The 20,132-nt window shown below is 36.4% G+C and overlaps 2 protein-coding genes across 2 annotated transcripts; one reads left to right on the top strand and one right to left on the bottom strand.

The window, feature by feature from the left end:
* Positions 1–694: 694 nt before the first annotated feature.
* On the bottom strand, positions 695–7,516 carry LOC124167153 (tigger transposable element-derived protein 4-like). The gene is made up of 5 exons (XM_046544958.1): positions 7,456–7,516; positions 4,088–4,417; positions 3,030–3,893; positions 2,724–2,832; positions 695–818 (listed from the first exon to the last, which is right to left on the bottom strand). The coding sequence occupies exons 1-5, from the start codon at positions 7,514–7,516 to the stop codon at positions 695–697; spliced, it is 1,488 nt and encodes a 495-aa protein (XP_046400914.1).
* Positions 7,517–7,719: 203 nt separating this feature from the next.
* On the top strand, positions 7,720–19,285 carry LOC124166877 (leucine-rich repeat-containing protein 28). Its single transcript, XM_046544588.1, has 4 exons — positions 7,720–8,188; positions 15,240–15,453; positions 15,564–15,903; positions 16,003–19,285. The coding sequence occupies exons 1-4, from the start codon at positions 8,042–8,044 to the stop codon at positions 16,553–16,555; spliced, it is 1,254 nt and encodes a 417-aa protein (XP_046400544.1). The 5' UTR covers positions 7,720–8,041; the 3' UTR covers positions 16,556–19,285.
* Positions 19,286–20,132: the final 847 nt, after the last annotated feature.

The raw sequence follows: 20,132 nt of genomic DNA, 5'->3' as shown, positions 1-20,132 counted from the left end.
CCGACCTCTCAATTAAGGTCTGTTTAGGAATCTTTCAACTGCAATTGTGGATTGGTATAAACAAAACAGGAAGACAGTCAGCAAAACGATTAGTAAATTCTATCAAACCAAACAATAGAGTTTGATAATTATTACTTATCAAGCATGATGAAAGCATGAGCTTCGATGAAAGTTACCAATCTCGAATGCATGTAGTTATTTTTACCAAACTTTTTCGTACAATATTGACCAAATTATGAAATGTCGAAATTCATCAAGAACGTTTGATAAAATAAATCAAGAGCATCATTGTTTGCAACAAGGTTTAAATATATTGAACAAAACTACTCCCTATCTATATATTTGATAGTTTATAATAAATCTTTTTTCCGTGTACCTTGAAGATGATGTATTAACATAAAAACCTAGGTCGTAATAAATTCTAAATTTGTGGAAAATTGCAAGTATTTATTTCAATGTGGAAAAATTCCACTCCATAACGCTTGAATATTCGGATTTTATGAAATACAGGCCTCCCATTTCCCGTGTGTACCTAAGAAGAAGGAAAGCATTTGGCGGAGACGCCAATGGAAAGGATGAAGAGACAACTGGTTCCGGCATTAGCTTGCACTTAATGAAAGGCCCTAAAGGGACTATGCCTTAATGTCCTATCTGACAGACGAAGTGCTGAACCATAAGTACCCTCCACTAAACACTAAAGCAAGTATCGGACTGTATCTCCACCAACTCGAGATTTAAACCCGAGCCAACGGGGTGGGAAGCTCCAACCAGCCCACCAACCAGTGCCCCCACAATTATTTTTCTCCAGAAAACAGTATCTAAATGGTTTTTTATCACACCTTTCATATATAAGCTTCACGATGGATGCGAGTGTTGTGGAGGGCCCCTAAATTCGGAACCCTCGGCGATAGCCGATCATGATGCAGGTCCATGTAAAATGCATTCTAACTAATCGTCCTGCAATCGCAACAAAATTATGCCCAATACCGCACACCGCTGCTATTTAAAAATAGATACGCCACGAAGCGAAAATCATCCACATTTCAACGGAGTGAAAAGACCACTAATTACGATGTACAGTATGAAATTGCGGGTGAAGGATACTTACAGAAAACGGCCCAGAAAAAATTCTCGCTGTCAGAACAACCTTCCCCTTTATTTCAGGAAATTTTCTCATTAATAAAAGAATAGGGATTATAATGATGAAACCATCTCTATCAACACTAGGTCCAAGGACGTACTCAGGATCAAAACTAGAGGGGGGCAAGCCGACGTCGTTCAAGTTGTAACACAGGTTAAGTGGACCAAAATTTCAAGAAAATTGTAGCAGCGCTTAGTTAGTTTTTAAAATTATTTGCTCGAAAAAATTATTTCATTTGGATGTTTTATACAAAATATCACTTTTCTTGGATTTAAAGAATTTTTTTTTCAAAACTTTCGTTTTGAACTTAAGTCACTTTTGCTTCTAGGGGGGCAGCTGGGTACGCCCGCTAGGTCCACAAAAAAAGAGCTACACATTTTCCTCGTTAATTCTACCTTTCCTATTAATCCGCATTCGTTCCTTACTTTCCATGATACTCTAGCAAAAGATTCCTCTTTTTCTTCAAAACGTAATATTTAATATTTTATCAATACGCCGGAATTCCCCAAAACACCACTTCAAGCTTTTACAACAGGAACGCCATGAAAACAGAACACATAAGATTGTTCACCCTCGAAACCCATATCAATTCGTGATACGAAATTGCGCCTCATGAGGACACTTGAGCCCCGACCATCGGGTTGACAGTCACGAACTTCACCTCTCCACCATATTAGCCTACTGAATTAGGCGCGATTTTAGAACTAAAAACCGATCGGTACGATCAACAAATAAGAGGCTGGGACACATATTTCAAGGTAGAGAAGTATGTTGGCCTACGCAATAACCACTCGCAGTAGTCATTCTGGCTCAGTAAAGCGTGACTACAATCGGTAAACCCTGTCTTTTCATAGACATACCGGCCAAAATCGCAATTCTAATTATCAATTCATATCAGATTGAAGCAAACATTCACATCCATTCCCCATGGTCGTGGGATAATATCGCTGTTTTCTAAGCCTATTTAATAGATGTATACTGAATGAATGACTAATGTGTATTTAATAAATGTAACAGACCGAATACATTCATAATGGCTTGTTTTGTATACCTATATCTAATCAATACTGCATATAATTATGCTTAGGTATACTTATATCAATAAGGACAATACCACATCTCCAGCAAGAACACCGACTGAAGAAAATTATGAGAACCCTATTTCTAGGGTTGAGGTAATGAAACCTAGTCTTATTCCCAGTGAACTACGAGTACATGTGCAATATTTCAATATATGTATTTATGTATTTTCCAATCGAACACGACAATGAATTTTCTTAATGTAACAACTTGCAGCAGTAGCCTAGTCAAATATACCATTCCAATTACAGTGGAACTTGGATAATTGGAATCTCAAGGGACCAGCTAAAAACTTCGAATTATCCAAAAATTCGAATTAAAGAAGTTCTTATAACCGGGGAAGTAAACAATAATAACACGTTTTAAATGAAAACTATTAACTTTATTGATACTATTTGATCATTAATTTATTGAATAATGCCTATTACAGTAATAGTATACAATGAAAATAACTGTCAATCGCTCAAACGGCAACGAAATTAAGTAAACAATCTTAACTAACCTTAAAATGTCCTCAGCAATAGCTGAACTGCACTGCATGACTGCAGTTTGCAAACTACGCACGATTACCAATAGTCCATAGCGAAATAAAAGCAAAAATCTATACAGAACTGAAATATAAAACATCGATCAAAGAGAACTAAAAGTCTGGACACTATATTAACTGAATAAACAATAAACATAAATTTATAGGCCCTAACCTATTGTTTTACAAAAAAAGAAGAGATTTTGGCCTGTTTCTTTGAATTTAATCTCTCGGCCGTTATAAATGATGCTAAAACATCTAATGATTTAAATTGCACATCACCAACATTATTTCTGCTCTCCACAAATCGCCGAATTTCTCTCAGGTAGTCCATAGCGTCGGCTGCACTCGGTACTGGCGTTTCTTCTTCATCGGCTCGTGACCCCTCTATCTCGTCCCCCGATCCTTCATTATTTTGTGTCTCGGTGTCTAGGACTTCTGCTACGATGTCGGCGTCAGTTAGTTCTCCGCACACAGCGACATTCTCGTCCACATTCAGAAAGTCCTCGTACAAGATGATTGGATTGGGTGCCACATCCTCCCAGCCGTCGATTGGTAGAATTTCATCCAATTCCGTTCTTTCGGCGCTTTCTTCGTCGGTTTTAACAAAACCTGCCTTTTTAAAACAGTTTTTTATTGTTTCCGGTTTCACTTTGTCCCACGCTTGTTTACACATTCGCGATGCTTCTAAAATATCCAGCTTTATTTTGAGAGAGTTTCCTTCCCCGGACAGGATATTCTCGACCAACAAACCCCTGTAAAAGTGTTTTAAATTTTTTATGATCCCTTGATCCATGGGCTGGACAACAGAGGTCATGTTGGCTGCGAAAAAAACCACTTTCACATTTTCCATTACAGGTATGGTGTTGTGTGCCGTGCAATTGTCGATGAAAAGGAGAACCTGTCGATTTTCTTTAACAAACCTTTTGTCCAACTTCATTAGCCACTTCGCAAAAAGGTCACTTGTCATCCAAGCCTTAGAACTGCTGACATATTCTACTGGTTTAGACTTGACATTTTTAAAGCAACGAGGATTGGCCGATTTTCCTATCATTAGCAAAGGCAGCTTTTCCGAACCATCCATATAAGCGCCAACCAATAGCGTGATTCTTTCTTTGCTTAATTTCCCTCCGTGGCACTTTTCGTCTTTAAATGCAAGTGTTTTGTCAGGAGTGCATTAAAAAAAAGACCGGTTTCGTCAACGTTAAAAATATTTCTCGGGTCTCTGTCCTGGATCATCTCTTCCAGATCTCTCTTCCACTGGTTAGCTTCCTGTAGGTTCACGGCCCCACTTTCACCACAGACTGCCTTAAACAAAATTTTATTGCGCTCTTTAAAACCATCCAGCCACCCAGTGCTAGCTTTAAAATTTTGCTTTCCTAATTCTTTAGCAAACTGCTCAGCCTTGATCCTAATCAGAGGACCACTTACAGGAACTTTCTTGTCTCTTGTCTGCTTGAACCATTTCAGCACACAGTTGTCGACATCTGGATTTCCTGGCTCTCGCGATCGTTTCCTGTCTTTATCAAATTCCTCTGCACTGCTGAGAATTTTATATTTATTTTTTAAGTAAGTCGATAGGGTGTTGGGTGGAATTCCAAAGTCTTTCGCGATTTCAGATTTTTTCTTTACTCCTTTTTCCACTTCTTTAATCACACTGACTTTTTCAGCTAATGTCAAAGTTTTATAAGACCCTGGTTTTAACGCAGGCGCGCGCGGTCCCGCGTTTGTTCTAACGCAAACATTTCGTCAAATGTGGCTTGGAATATGTTTTTTTACTTTTTTATTTATGGATATTTTGAATCGTAATTTAATGATTTGCTACTTAAAAATTCGAATTATCCAAAATAAACTTCGAATAGGGAACTTGCATATATTTCAGATATGATCAATAGCCCCAAAATTATATAAAAATATATGTTTGCATACCTCGGTGAAAGTTTTTTTTATTATTTAATGACGTGATTTACGATATTTAATGCATCAAAGTTCACGAGAATTTTCAAATGCAAGTGAGAAGCGAAAACGCCCGATGATTGGCTGGTAGAAAAGTGACGTCATAGTTCAGTACGAGGAGAGACGGCGGCACGGTCATAGTAGAGGTTGCATACTTATACATGCGACGGCGTGGTTATGATTCATTTATTGAAGTGCAGACGTATCGCAGTTGTTCATTGTGACTCCAGGGATATTATTTGATCAATTTTTTCTTCATTGAAAGCGATAGATTGCGTAAAGATGAAGGAAAAGGTTATTCTTAGGCTGACCCTAGCAAGCTTCCTGTTACTGATTCCATCATGATAACTGGGTATTTTAGTGAAACTGTAGACTTCGTCGGCGCGGAAAGTCGATTCCGAGAAATGGAAAGGTAGCTGATGTGCATCTGAAATGTTTTACAGTTCATAACAAAGTGAGACTTGCGTATAATATTGGCGAAAGCGTATACTCATGTGAAATGTGTATTCTTTTGGCAGTCCGGTAGAGAGTCTTAGTGTGAACTTATTTCCTCCTCGAAGGTGTCGATGATACTTTCAACTTAAAAAATACCTTGCCTGGAGGGCGACAGGAAGCTCTGAAGAAGCCGGACTATTAATGTTTCAATTTAGTAGCGATAATATAGACGAACTTCCAACACAATCTACCATCTTGTGACTCAAAACCCCGAAGCCACTTCCTATTCTGCAGAAAGAATCGGTCAATCGCTATTCGATCAATGTAATAAACATAACGTCTTTAGGTGTTAATAAGTTACTTTTGTAAAATGTAAATCCTTCCTAATTTAGCATTAAAATGTGAATGTTTTCCAAACAGAGTCTAATACATTTTGGGAGCTTTTCTCACGATATATCTGAAACTCTAAAGGCGAGCTCATCGTCGACGATCATTGCGATCGGTTGTCACTTAAAAATTCCGATTTGGAAATCCTAGAGGGATGATCTTCGACGATGACCATGATGACCTACACTCTCACTATCACTGGAACCCGTGGTGAAAATATCATCCAAATCCAATTTTTATTTGGTTTTAACTGGGGAAAGAGCAACATAGAACTGCGTATTCTTTGGGCAACTTTGGGTTTGACTTTCCCTCAAACACCCCATTTCCCCTTTAGTGCATCAGTCCTATCTTTTAACGATGGCCTGACAACCTTTAAATGGATCCTTGGTTTATCCTGACAACCAACTAAATGGAAATTGCTGATCCACGCGTCTTCCTCTATCTCCACAGTTTCCAAATCAAGGGCCGCGGAACATTCCTCTTGTGACTCAACTTTTTCTGAAAAGCAAGCCGGCGTAAAATAAAATCAAAGAATGCTGCGATTCATTTTTTGTGGCCACCTCTGGATTCCATTCTTTTTCCATCTACAACTTCCTTTATCTTTCGGGGTAAACTATGGGACAAGAGTTTAAATAATATCATTAATTTATAACAAAATATAAGTTCTAAATATACCCAAAAGCCATTTTATTAATCCGCACTAATGAGTGTAAATTAATGTAGAAGATGAATGCTGTAGACTTAGTAGTTTTCCTTAGGTTGAGTTGCAAAGTTCATGAAGTTGACAAAACGGCTAATTTTTCGGTGCGCGGAGTCATTTATTGCACTGGCCGTGTCTACAGTTTTCAATTTTTATGTAATAAAATAAAGCAGAATTTAGGATAAAATTTCCTTTAAAATGACATATAGTTCATTATTATAGCATGCAGTGAAGCCAGGATATAAATTTGCAAAGTACAGCGGCACATCATTTTGACGCCGACAGTAGAAGAAAACGCTGTCTTCTTAGCTGGCACTCGAATGCATGAGGATGAACGTACGTACAAAATATTAAAATATAGAGCAACGTTGCTCTATATTTTCATATTTCCTCCCTTGATTTTAAACATCATGGAATTTTCTATGTCCTTCCGTGACTGAAATGGAACAAGTGCCGTAAATAATTTGAGTCCATCGTAACCATCGAGAAACACCTATCTCGATTTTTGTCGTGAAGTTGAGTTTTTATTCTACGACGGCCGAATGATCGAAAAATCTCAGTTTCAAGTTATTCAGTCAATGAAATATGGAAATATTATTTATATTAAAGTTATCTTCGTTCACATAGCACACGGGTTTATCATTTCGTTTATTATACTCTTAATTTCCCGTAACGCTCATCCCGACAGACGGCATGCATCGAGGCTTTTCTTCTAATTTACTCCGTGGGAATTCAGACGAAAATGTTTTCTGGGGTGTTATTGCACAGAGGAACAATGCACCACTTGTAATTTTTCCTTATTTCAGCCATGTTCTCCTTTAAACGCAACGTGGCTCTTCCAAACCTGCAGTTCCGGCTTGGATCTTGGACTCGTACTGAACTATGACGTCACGGCCAAAGATTAGTGGGGGCGGTATTTTTTAGCCCGCGAAACTCGGGAGACTTTTGGGAGTCATTTTCTAGTGTATAAACTGAATTTTAAGCGGAAAAAAGTATATTGCGGTACTAAGTGTTTTCTGTAGTATATCAGCATACTGTTTATAAAAAGTATGCAATTTCCCTATTATCCACGATGTTTTAGCATTGTTTTAATACAAAATGCTAGGGACCACGGGAAAAATTCGAATTAAAGAAGATTTCGAATTAAAGAAGTTCGAATTATCCAGGTTCCACTGTACTTCCACTCCGATATTACTACTGTTACTACCACGTGAATATAAGTGTACTTACCTGGCTTATCCGAAGTCTTCGAGGTGATGGACAAATATTTGACTCTGCCAGTGAAATTCATGATTAATATCACGATGGCGCTGACCAATACTCCGTTTCTTGTATTTCAAACACATTAAGATTATCTATAAGTGCGTACACTACTTTAATGTTACTTTTCAAATTTCAAAACGAAGAATGCGCCACAAAGCGCAAAAATAAATGACAAGCGTATTATGGTTGGTTGTAGGGGGCAGTTTCTGAAGATTCAGAAAGTGCGCTCGACGAGGAAATCTCGGAACTAGGTGATGAACTAGAAATCCTTGCCAATTTGTAAATATAGACCATGATGTAAACACTGCTTTAGGATTAAATACTTCCACATTGTGTGGATGGTTTATTTGAAAGAAAAACTTGTTCTGTTGACCGACTTATTATGTACTTATCCCACAAATGACATTGTTAGATTTCATACTATCTCTCAATACTCTCTGAGTTGAGTAATTTCCGTCATTTATTGAGGTTACGGATATAATTAAATTTGATGGCACTGTCAAGAAATCACTCCCCTAACCAATACGAGTGAGTTAAGTTGTATAGCTCCTTGATGGATGACGATCTATTGCAAGAAATACGTAACCATCATGTATTACATTGGAATTACCGAGGATTTGAAGTTCTTCCTGACGAACTTAGAACTAACGGGAGACACGTGGGAGAGCTGTACTTGAAAATGAATAATATTTCTGTTTTGGTATAGTATCACCGATTTTTCTGTTGGTGTTTTGGTGTGTTGTATTCTGACGGATTAGCTCAAAATAATGGAATATTTGCTTTGAGTCGTTTGCTTTTTTATACTATTCAGTAATCCCTCGGTTATCAGCTTAATAGACATTATTTTTAATTGAGTAATGATTGATGCACCTGTCAATGACGCTTTAATATTGTTAACCAGAGTGGAGATGGTACATTATTGGCCCTTTTCTGTTAGCTCCTAAAATCTTGGTGTTGAACTTTTTGCCAGAAATAAGAATAAACAATTTGGAATTTTTTTAATATCGTGGTTGACTTCTCAAGTTAGAGACGATATGTCAATTTTAACCTGCTAAATTAATATTAGTTTGTAAGTTACAATAATATTATGTGCTGTGTCAGTAATGTTTGTAATCAGTTTTCAGATTCTTTCCTTTAACAACTTCACGCTGCAATAAGTGCCTGTAGTTTTCGATTTGGTAATGACAGATTTTGACGTCTGCTTCGCTCACTCTGACATACTATCTTAAGATTTGTTTGACATCTACTTATGAAATTAAAATATGCATTCACCTTCCTCCCTCACTTATTTTACACTAACATACATCCCATTCCAAGATAGAATAGGCGAACCCCTTAAACTCTCCTATTCTGTATGAAAGCTGTACTTATTATGTAAATACCAGAATATTTATTATGTTTTAGTAAACTACCATCTTTAATCAACTTAATAGATTTCCAATCTTTACAATATTTTGGTAACTTCAATAATATTACAATGAGTACGTACATATATGTTAACACCTTGGATCCACTCCAGGAACTTTTCTTGGGAAAGTGAAGGGTAGGGAGATGTGGAGTGAAAAGGACTTGGAATCTGTTTGAAAGCAAGTGTGATCACATTCATATGAGACATAAATTCTGCAGTTTCTACTGCAAATCCTACTCATGAAAGTAAATACTAATATATATTACGACAATTTTTTAATGTAAAATCCATAGTGGAATTAATCCCTGAATTATCAGCCCAAGCTTGATGATGCTGAGGTTTTATTATTTTAACAGAGATGGTTGCTAATCTTATAGTGAAATAGCCTTATGTTCATAATTTATAGTTTAGATCTTACTATAATATTTAACACAGAAATTGTGTGAAATACATGTGAATGAAACTTGAAATATTCTTTCTTAAAAGTTTGATCCATCTCTTACTTCTTTCTTCTCAGTCAATTTTAACTGTCCTTTTGTTCTTTTTCAATGATGAGAGTTCTGTGAAGAATGGAAAACAACATGTGCCTTTAATTAGTTGCTGTCTTTTGTACCATTCAATTTGAAATAACACTGTATTTCCCAATAGTCAATTTAGTAGGTTGGTGTAGTGTTCGGTTACCAAAGGGAAATTCATTAGTTTGATGTCACTGTTGGACTATTTTTTAATAATTTTTCTTTTAATGTCGTTATGAAGTTTTTAAATGAGTTTTAACTACAGCTGAAGCTTTCAGCTACCTTTGACTGTCATCCACAGGTGGATTTAAGGGGTGTGCATGACCCCACCCCCCCAGACGCTTGAAAAATAGACAAGATTTTGAATATGGATATCATTAAATTCATTTTGTTTTGTGCATTACAGAGCCTCAATCTTTTCATATAGCATTAATTAATAACTTTCGTATTAAAATTAAGGGAATATTTTGCACAGTAATGGCTGCACGTAGTTTTTAATCTCAAATGTGAGAAGATTGTTTGCCTGTCAGACCCTTGTGCCCCACCCCCAGAAAAAAATCCTGATTCCACTCTTGATGTCATCGTTATATTTATTTTTCATATTTATGGCGAATATGCTGTGAAGACAAACATTTCATATGAAATTCTCAGTGTTTTTGAGCGGATTCCACTTACTATCTACAGCCTCCCAAAATTTTTTCGCTCCAGAAATTTCTCTCAAAAATCATAGCTAACAAGTATACGAAATTCAAAGGAGAAATGTCCTATTGCATATATGCCCTACACTTTTTTCTCACATAAATCACTACAAATACTTTCACCATGGGAGCCTTAGCACCCATCAAGGAAAGTGGGTACCTTTCTGATGATTGTTGTTCCATTTCCTAGCAACAAAGACTCAAGTATCATCTTCCATACTTCGGTACTAGCCCAGTGCTCATGATCTTCTGGATGATTTTGGAGCTGACTCAAAAAATGGAGCTTTACTCTATGGCACATTGTGAGCACTTGTAATTTTCTATTGAGTTCTCCAGGAGGTATCTGTTGAAACCACTCAGTGATAAGGTTAATTTCCAAATCATTACAGGGAGGACTATAAGCCATTGTGGAGAGATTTATGTTAGTTGAGTAGTAGGTTAGATGAAATGAGGTCGTTCCCTCAGATTCCAAATCGCAATTTACTTTTTGAAATTGAAGTACTTGGAAGGGGAAGCTAAGTTACAATGAATATATTATCTTCCCCATTCAGCCATTCACTCATAACTTAAAAATAACAAGGGCAAGTTTCCACCCTCCTTACATGAGTTGGTGGCATCATCAGAGCTCTGGATTATTTATTAGTTTAGGGAAAAGCACCCAATGAGTGGAGAAATTGCCCACAATCTAGACAGCAATGAGTTGTAAGAGGCTCTTGCTAAAGGCTGAGGAGTATATATAAGTGATGGTTTGCTCGCCTTGAGCTTGTATTGTCATCAACTTAACTATGAAAGGGTTAAGGTTGTCGATTTTTTTTGTCATGTATAGCACAAGAAGTGGTTATCAGATCAATAAACAAAATATATCGGTATCTTTATTCTTTGTTCTGTCAAAATCAACAATTAAAAAAATGGTGAATGAAAAGGGATGGAGATGATTGAATATTATCAAGAAGCTAATGATACTTAGTCACTGTCTTGGTTGATGAAAATATAGTGTTAGAATAAATAGCAATTTCTGTGCTTGAATTCCCCGTCATGTGTTCGACCAAAGAATAATATGCCATCAGAAAGGAACATAAATTTCTGTGAGAGTGGTAATGGCAGCATGGAGGTAGAGCTTTGTACGGAAAAATTTTCCTCGTTGTACATTATTACATATTTATGTGTTGAGCAAAATTTATAATGTTAATTAAAAAAAAAAACTTGCTCTTAACTTGGTGCAATAAAACTGATTAAATATGTTAAGTGGGTACTTAACAGATGATTTCTTTAGCTTACATAATGAAGAGACTTAGACATAGGTCAGGAGATACCTACTTAAGTAGGTTTGTTTTTAGAAAATAACTATAGGGAGCAATATTTGCTAAGTTTTTCAAAAGTGAATGCTAATAGCTACGGAGTACATATTTTGAATTATCTTCGGAGCATGAATTCAACTCGAGGACAATTTTCCCTTATGTCCGTCAATACAGTGATATCGCTCGTCTCGTTCCTATATCCAGATTTCTGTTTGCTTTTCACGCCAGCATTCCGCTAATCACATGAAATGAAAAATCATTTTTTAATCGAAGCATTAAGGAGTTAAAATTCGTAACAGGCTAATCAAATCCAACTGGAAAGTTACTTTCACTTCTACCCCAGTTCTGCTGCAGAAAAGTGAGAATTGAGTAAAGTTTTTGCTACCGCTTTTCTATGTATTCAAGATAGTTTTACTGCCTACGAGTGTAAACTTGGTAATTCTTCATTAGTGCACATTTTTATCATGGAATAAAATCTTTAATTTTCAATGTACTCAATACACATTCAAATGATGCTATTCCTGTATTATTAACCCTAAATGCAAACTTTATCAATATGTAGCTCTCTCTTGCACACAACAGGTCCAGTACTAGCATAGGAATGTTTAGGATTTTTACAGTTGGGCTTCTAGGTTGCTGGCAGGAATCCTCCCCAATGATTTTAGTCTTTGTCATGAATGGAGATGAATCAATTGTAAGAATGAATTATTTGAAAAAAACCTCAAAATAAATTTATCACCTTATTTACCCGTAATTCAGCTTGGCATTAAAAATCAAGAAACTGAATTTCAATGTGAACATTGAAAGCCATGATGCCCTTTGGTGATCGCACTTAGGTGCCACAGCCCTCATTGTGAACCCACCTATGATTAAAAATGGGGATTTTTTCTCTTGAATTTAATGTCACCGCTGGGATGCGAAGCCTCCTGTGACCCCATTTGTTTTTCTTTTATATCCAAAAATTTATCAATATTATGAAATTAGCATCCTAGATTCCATGGGTATTAAATACTTCCTTTAAAATTTAATGCAATATTTATTGCTTTACCAGACTTTTCCTGCAACAAATATCATATGAGAGCTTTTTTACAGAATTGGAGAGCAAAACACAACATTGATGGAAGAAGGCATGTAAAGAAACTTGGTGAAGGAGTGGATATTATGAAAACAAGAATAATGATATTTGTAATGCAATCAGGTGCACTAACATGCACCACTAGTAGTGACAATCTGTTGCAGAAGACAATCTAAAAAATTATATTAAATGACAGAGTACTTCAGCAAATCTAGAAAACATACTGGGCTTCGGAAATTGACGACTGCGGCAGCCTTCAAAATGACCATGATTAAAGAATAAATCTCACTCTCACTATCTTAGCATTTAAACACTGAAAGTGGTTAAGTTTCACACAACCTGCAAGGATGGATAATGGTCATTTGGATCCATCAAGTTTTTCAAATGGCAAAGTTTTTATCTATGCTCTCAAGTTTTTTTTAGCATAAACCAGTGAGAGATTATTAAATGAGTTAATTAATTATTATTATTTATGATAAGTGATTATTAAATGCATACTCTGAATAATGAGAGCAATTTTATTTCAATCCATTGTTACTAATTAAAGTGATTTCCTTCACCCATCATCATTAATGTTAACGATTGAGCCTTCCATAAGTGTTACAGGATTGAAATTAGGAATTACATCTGAAATTTGCTGAGATTCAACCATAGGTCGTTGCAATTTAAATGATGATTTTGAAATAGGGTTTTTTAGAAAAATGAAATCACAGATATGACAACTTAATGGGCTCCTTTCATTTTTGGCAGCATCGATAAAAAATAATTCAATTCATAAAACCTTTCTGAGATAAGTCACCTCTGGAATTTACTGACAAGTTCCCACCAGTGGGGAATCTAGGTTTGGACTAAAGCTCCCCTGGATGCTAGCATTCCCCCAGCCGAAGATGGTTCGAGGATTTTGAAGCTTGGGATTTTCAAAACTCAAAAATGGCTGTTTTGGGCTAATTTTTTTTATATAAAAGACTACTTTGCACACGAAGTAGATCATTTATTAGTAATAAAGCATGTAAAATAGGTCTTATGGTTAACATTAGTTTGTATTTTAATTCATTATAATAGGTAAATTTACCGGAAAAATATAAATACTACATACTTTTTTACAATGTGGTAACCTAAAAAAAAATTTCAATTTTATCTAGTGTATATTTCAACCCATTTCAATAGACCCCTTAGCTCCCCCAATAGATCTGCCACGGGTTGCCACTATAGGTCCAGGCACCCTGACAAATGGTCACCAGCAGGTGCCTACTGATACTGTTGAGACGAGAGCATGGGTAAACTCTTACTCTCACTAGGGACTCACATTTAAGTCTGCAGCATTCAATATCCTATGCAGTTCTCACTAACAACAATCAAATGACTCATAATGCAGTCGTATGCAACAATTTTTTATGCAAATGGCATAGGTATGTTAGTGAGATATAAAAAATGAAAACATACGAACTACCATGATTTTTAATAAATGTAGCATGAGCCATGACCCACACACAGTAGCTTTTGTTGAGACACACATAAACTATAGGCCTGCCAAATAATATATTTTTTGGAAAAATCCAAAAAGGATATATGTATATATGTGGCTATAGCCAACATAGAAGTTGCGATTCATGAGGTTCTCTTTCACCATTTCATTAGTATGGCATGAACTGTGATACGTAACTCTTGAAATGGACAGAAAGGGCTCGTTAAAACACCATGCCACAATTATGTGTTCTTTGCATTTTGGAAGCATGGCAGAGGCTGACGTGAGAATGCACACTTCAAAGAAACAGCTTCCCATGCCTTAACATAAAGCAGTAGAGGCAGGGATTTTTGATTTGTAAATAATACAAAAAATCTATGGGTGACAGAGACTTCAGATAACTTAAAGAGTCTTTACCCCAACATTCCTAATATTTTTGAAGCCTTCATTTTTTAATTTTTTTCTGAAGTGAAACTTAAACCCTCTGCCTATGAAGCATTTTAGACTCAGCTCAGTTAGGGAGCAATTGAAATATCTTTTGTTTCCAGTGTAAAAGTAGGACAGGAATTAGGTTGGACAAAACAGTCAATATTCCACTTTAGAATTTATATAAGACTAGATATACTTGGACTGTACTGGTTTCAATCCTTCAAACACCTAATATGACCTGATATGATATGCAACCCTGAATACGATTGAGTAACTGTTAAAACTTAGGTAGAGGTAGAGTCCTTGAATAATATTGGAATATTGTGAGGTTTCTTCAACCTTCACATAATAAATTCCACACCAGATGCCGGTATGTTCTTACTAAGACTGGCCCTGTTACATCCCCATAATTTGTGCCACAAATGATAATGAAACCTATTTACCCAAAGCACAATGACACTCAATAACTGAAAGTGAACCACAGTAGATTTTTTCAATTCACTGTGGACAACTGCAGTGTTTTTACTTAGTCTCAAGAACTAACCACTCTTTTCCTTGGAAGAAGTAAGATTTACATTAGTGGCAATGGCCCTCATACACACTAAATTTGGTCATCCACACACTAACACTACATAAAATCCTTAGTTTCATCATTAATATGCATGATGTTCCTTTGCTATATTTGATGCGATCAGGCTTGATAATGTGCATAAAAATTGCCCTAATGATGAGTCCTCCATAAGAAATATGATTACTAAACATACTTACATGAGAATAATGACCAATCCTTTTAAAACTGAGTTATAATCCAAACTGAGAAATAATGGCCAATCCTTACAAAACTGGTTCATGTGTATTTTCAGCCTCAATGGTTGGGGGAGCTACAAAATCTTACTAATTTATATTTGTGTGACAACAAGCTGAAGAGACTTCCCGAAGAAGTATGTGAGATGAAGTCATTAGAAGTTCTTGATGTTCGCAATAACAATCTTATTGAACTTCCCATAACTATTGGTCTATTACCAAAATTAAAAACTCTTCTCATAATGAATAACAAGATAACTGCTTTCCCTCGAGGTAAGTGTTTGAAATTTGCAAATAATTTTACAGCACAAGCATATGCAGTACTATTGAGAATTATTTAATTGTCCCAATTTGCATACTTCCATTAATTGAACTTGTTTCAGAAATACATATGCTTCCAGCAATTAAAGTAATTGATGGAACAGGCAATCTCATCATTAGCATAGAAGAAATATGCAGATGTCTGACACTGGAGGAACTTTATTTAGATAATAATCTTCTCCTGTGCCTTCCACGAAAAATAGTTTACATGCCAAAACTGAAAACTTTATCTGTATGCCGAAACAATTTGCTATATCTTCCATCGCTGCCCTTCATTTCAGATCTTGATATTTCATTTAACTTCAACCCTTCACTGAATTGTATCCCGTATCCTTTAGGATGTCAAATGAATGAAAATAGCACCTATAATTTGGAAGGTGAATGGGACTTGAGGATTTCTGGGTAATGATCCTGAGAATTATAAGCACATAACTACTGAAATATTCACAGTTCATTGCCTTAATTGTACTTTGTTCTTAATAATTTAATTTCTTTCCAAAGGTGTTCCGAAATCACAGGTGAGACAGATAATCTTCCTAACTTGAAGATACTTCTACCATCAGGAGACAAGCTTGTTATGCCCCTGGGATTAAAAAGCATACAAAGCCCGTCAGATGTTCCTAAACCACCAACTCTCCATGAGTTAGCTATTCAAATAGTTTACCAAATAATTTATCAACAAAAATTATACTTTTGCAGGAAGAAGGAGAAGCATGTATTTCACATGACGCGAACCTTCATTCATGAGCCATCTTACATTATGTCACTGCTAACAACAAACAATGAATCAAAAAATATGCTGTTAAAAGGTCCAGTTAGCATTTGCCTCGGTGTCAGATGCAGCAATCCTATATTCTCTCACTGCATTGCTTGGGTCATTCCAAAGCGTATTGCCTACCGATTAAGGGTAGACAAAGACACAATCTATTCCACTATATTCTTTTGTACACATCGTTGCAGCAATTCATTTAAGCATAACCTACTCTCGCATAATCCAGAGCAGTGGGAAATCGAACTAGTAAATACAAAGCAATCCTGGAAAGTTATACATTGAAAAACATGAATTCTTGCCAAATGAAAAATCCCATCCAGTTAAATACCTAATTGGCATTACCCCAAGGCATCTGCAGCCACAGTGACTTTTGAAGCATTGAAAAATAACAAAATGATCATTGAAGGAAAATGTGCACCAAAGTATGGATGTGGAGCAAAGGATCTTGGGAGTTAGTGGGAGATGAGCATGACTGATTATGGCCCACTTAAAAAATCCACTAGATGGAAGCTGAAATTTTATACTCCAAATACAGTAATGACAAAGTGTAATATGCAGTAGAGAATCATGCTCGAACACAATATCCCTAAACATCACTCATCTAGAGAAACAATTGGTTTAACATTTTCAACATAGAGCAACTTCACATTTTTATTAGGTCTTCCATGGACTGACTAACACTTAAAAACAGAGGCCCATTAATACATATATGTATACCATGAGCTTCACATTCAATACCTTTCATAACCACTATATCTTAACCATTTCACGCCAAACGTAGGCAGTAGCTGTCAAGTATGTATTATCATACCCGAAAGACCTAATGTCAGCTCTAGCTGGCGTGGATTTTTCAATGCAAATGAACAGATGTTGACTAGAGTCGATGTGGGGGAAGGGAAGTTTACACAGGTAATGCAATAAGTTGACCGTGGGCTCATGCTAAGATAGGGCTAGAGGGTCTAGTCCAGTGGCAATGGTAATAGCCAGGTGCCCTGTTGAGTTGGGTCTGATATATGAGGGACGAGAACAGGCAGGAAAGGGTTAACTATAGCGATAAATAAATTGCAACTTTTCACTACCCTAAACCCTATGGAGACAATTTCAAAGGTTTCCCCTTGCAGGACTGTCTATCATTGTCTTTTTTTTAATGTTTGCCATTGGCATTCATGTGCTATGTTGTAAATGATGGCAGATCCAGGGGGATAGGAGTGACCTCTGGAGGACATCATGTGGCCAAATGATTAGGTTGGTATTCAACTGGGACTCTAGCTTACCTGAGAACCTGCTTGGGTCTATCTATCTGAAAAATTGACCACCTGAAACCAATGGCCACGTGAACATCTTCCTGATGGGAGTTAAGAGCTGTGGTGTGCTCACCTGAGGAAATTTTTTTAGGCACATAAGGCATTAGGGGTTGCAATGTTTTGCTTTGTTTGGTCTCAGTACCAAGGCGCAAGATGCAATCAAACCAGTAGGGATACCTAGGAAATATTTATTAAATTAAGAAAAATGCCTTCACGGTTGCCTATCTCTTGCAGTTACTGTGGTAAAGTGCCCACCCACTTACAGGCCTATAGTGATCACTCATAGAAATGCCAGATAAAGTAGAAAAAATTGCTACTTTCAACATGCAAGTTTTTCCTTCACTATTTTGATATAAACACTAGGCTTACACATGACATTTCCATCTTTCAGGTTTCTGAACAAAATCCTGCCAATCATCAAGATATATTGCATACCCCCAGACATCCTGAAAAGCAGTTAGCTATTCCCAATAAAAAAAATAACAACAAAAAGTAAGGACACTTCAGTTACTCCTTGAATGAACACAAAGCAAGGCTATAACAGCACAAGATGCCGCATGTGATCAACTAAATGAGAGCACAACTACAATTGCAAACTGGAAACGGTAAACTAAAGACTGTAAATAAACAATAAAAATTAAGGCTGTAATAAAATTAAAGATAACAACATGATATTAACATAGCTGCTTGAGGATGGTTGTATCTATGGTGAGTAACATGGCAACCATGTGCTATCACCAAGAGGTACAAAAGTAGCCTCAAAAGCCCCAAAAATCAAGAATGAAATATAAACTATTATCCTATAAAACCAAGATGAAAAATAGATTCCATGGATTGCGACCAAAGATAGTATATACCTGCATCTCATGCTTCTAAACACTGAAGTGCTACTTTCAGTTGCAACCGATGAATCCTTTGCGTCATCATCTCATTGCCATTTGTTACGTCACATCATACAACTTCTGCCATTGGACATCCTGCCGGGTAGGCACACCTCTGCACTCGCTCAAAGAGAAAACATAACTCGAAGGATACTACACTTACCTATTAATCCTCTTGATGCAACCCGTTTTGCTGGGTTATGCCTTCACACAATATTTTTGGTCTATACACGTACAGACCCACATGATGATTAATTTTGTGGAGAGAGGTATAAGCTGATCCAGTGCATAGTATATAAAAATTTTTTTCATTGTTTGCTGTTACAAATATATACTATCATCATACCTAAAAAACAAATAGTAGAGGTATCACTCAAAAAAATATTGCCTGCTATAGCTATCACTGATAGTTTTTAGTCATCACTTAGTGTGAAAACTCAGTGTTAAAATCGGTTGCACTACAGCAACTAATAGTCGCTAATCAATGTGGTGGAGCGAGGTATAAGCTGATCCAGTGCACAGTATATGGAAATAGTTTTTTCAATTGTTTGCTGTTACATATACATACCATCATCATAGCTAAAAAGTGATAATGCTAAATCCTGCCAAGTGATCATGAATTCCAATTTTTTTGAGTGATACCTCTACTATTTGTTTTTTAGGTATGATGATAGTATATATTTGTAACAGTAAACAATGAAAAAAATAATTTTTATATACTATGCACTGGATCAGCTTATATCTCGCTCAACCACATTGATTATTGTGAGTATCCATACATACATAGAACAAAAACGTCGTGTGAACGCATACCCCAGCAAAATTGTTTGCTTAAAGTTAAGTGTAGTATCCTTTGAGTTATGTTTTCTCTTTAAGCATGTCAATACGTGTGCCTACCCAGCAGGATGTCCAACAGCAGAAGTTGTATGACGAGACGTAACACACGGTAATGATAAAACTGCACTAAGGACACGTCAGACGCAACCGAAAGTTACACTATAAGGTTCGTTAGCATGAGATACACGTACATACTAAATTTGGTGGCAAACCATGAAGCCATACGGAAATGTAAAACAGACATCCTCTTTTATGTATATAGAATTATTACATATGTGTACATTAATCTAGCATTAGTTTCATGTATGCCTCTAATTGGGAAATAAAACTAATGAACATGTTCAAAATACAGTCATGTGACCTCTCATTAAAGCTCAGAAAAATGGGAAAAGCCTCAGAGGGTAGTCCCTTTGCTAGAATAGCACTTCATATCAGAATGCATAGAGAGAAAGTGAAGTAACACTATATACATTGCAGATACCAAAGGTCACACATGGCAGCACTGCACTTCCAAACAAACAAAAGCCAGCCAGCAAGTTTACTTCACCTTAAGGTTACAGGAAGCCAATAAGTCTTATCTTCAGGTGGTTTCTTTCCCAAAATATAATAACAGCTTGGAGACCTTGGCATCAGGAGAACCAAATGAAGTCTAGAGAAACAAAAAGTAAATCAAGGAGAGTAGTGGCAGGATCAATGTTCTGATTTAATGAAACCACCTGATAGCACTGGCCTTTAAAGACATCATCCAAATACTGATTATGTTTAATGGCTCTAAAATAAGAAGTACACAACATTAAAATAAAAGAGACGCATTTATAAGACTTCTGAGGTAGTCAT

This window comes from Ischnura elegans, chromosome 10 (genome assembly GCF_921293095.1).
Source record: "Ischnura elegans chromosome 10, ioIscEleg1.1, whole genome shotgun sequence".
Classification (NCBI taxonomy): Eukaryota; Metazoa; Arthropoda; class Insecta; order Odonata; family Coenagrionidae; genus Ischnura; species Ischnura elegans.
The sequence above is the reverse complement of the archived record's forward strand: the minus strand, read 5'-3'. Positions and strand labels throughout refer to the sequence as shown.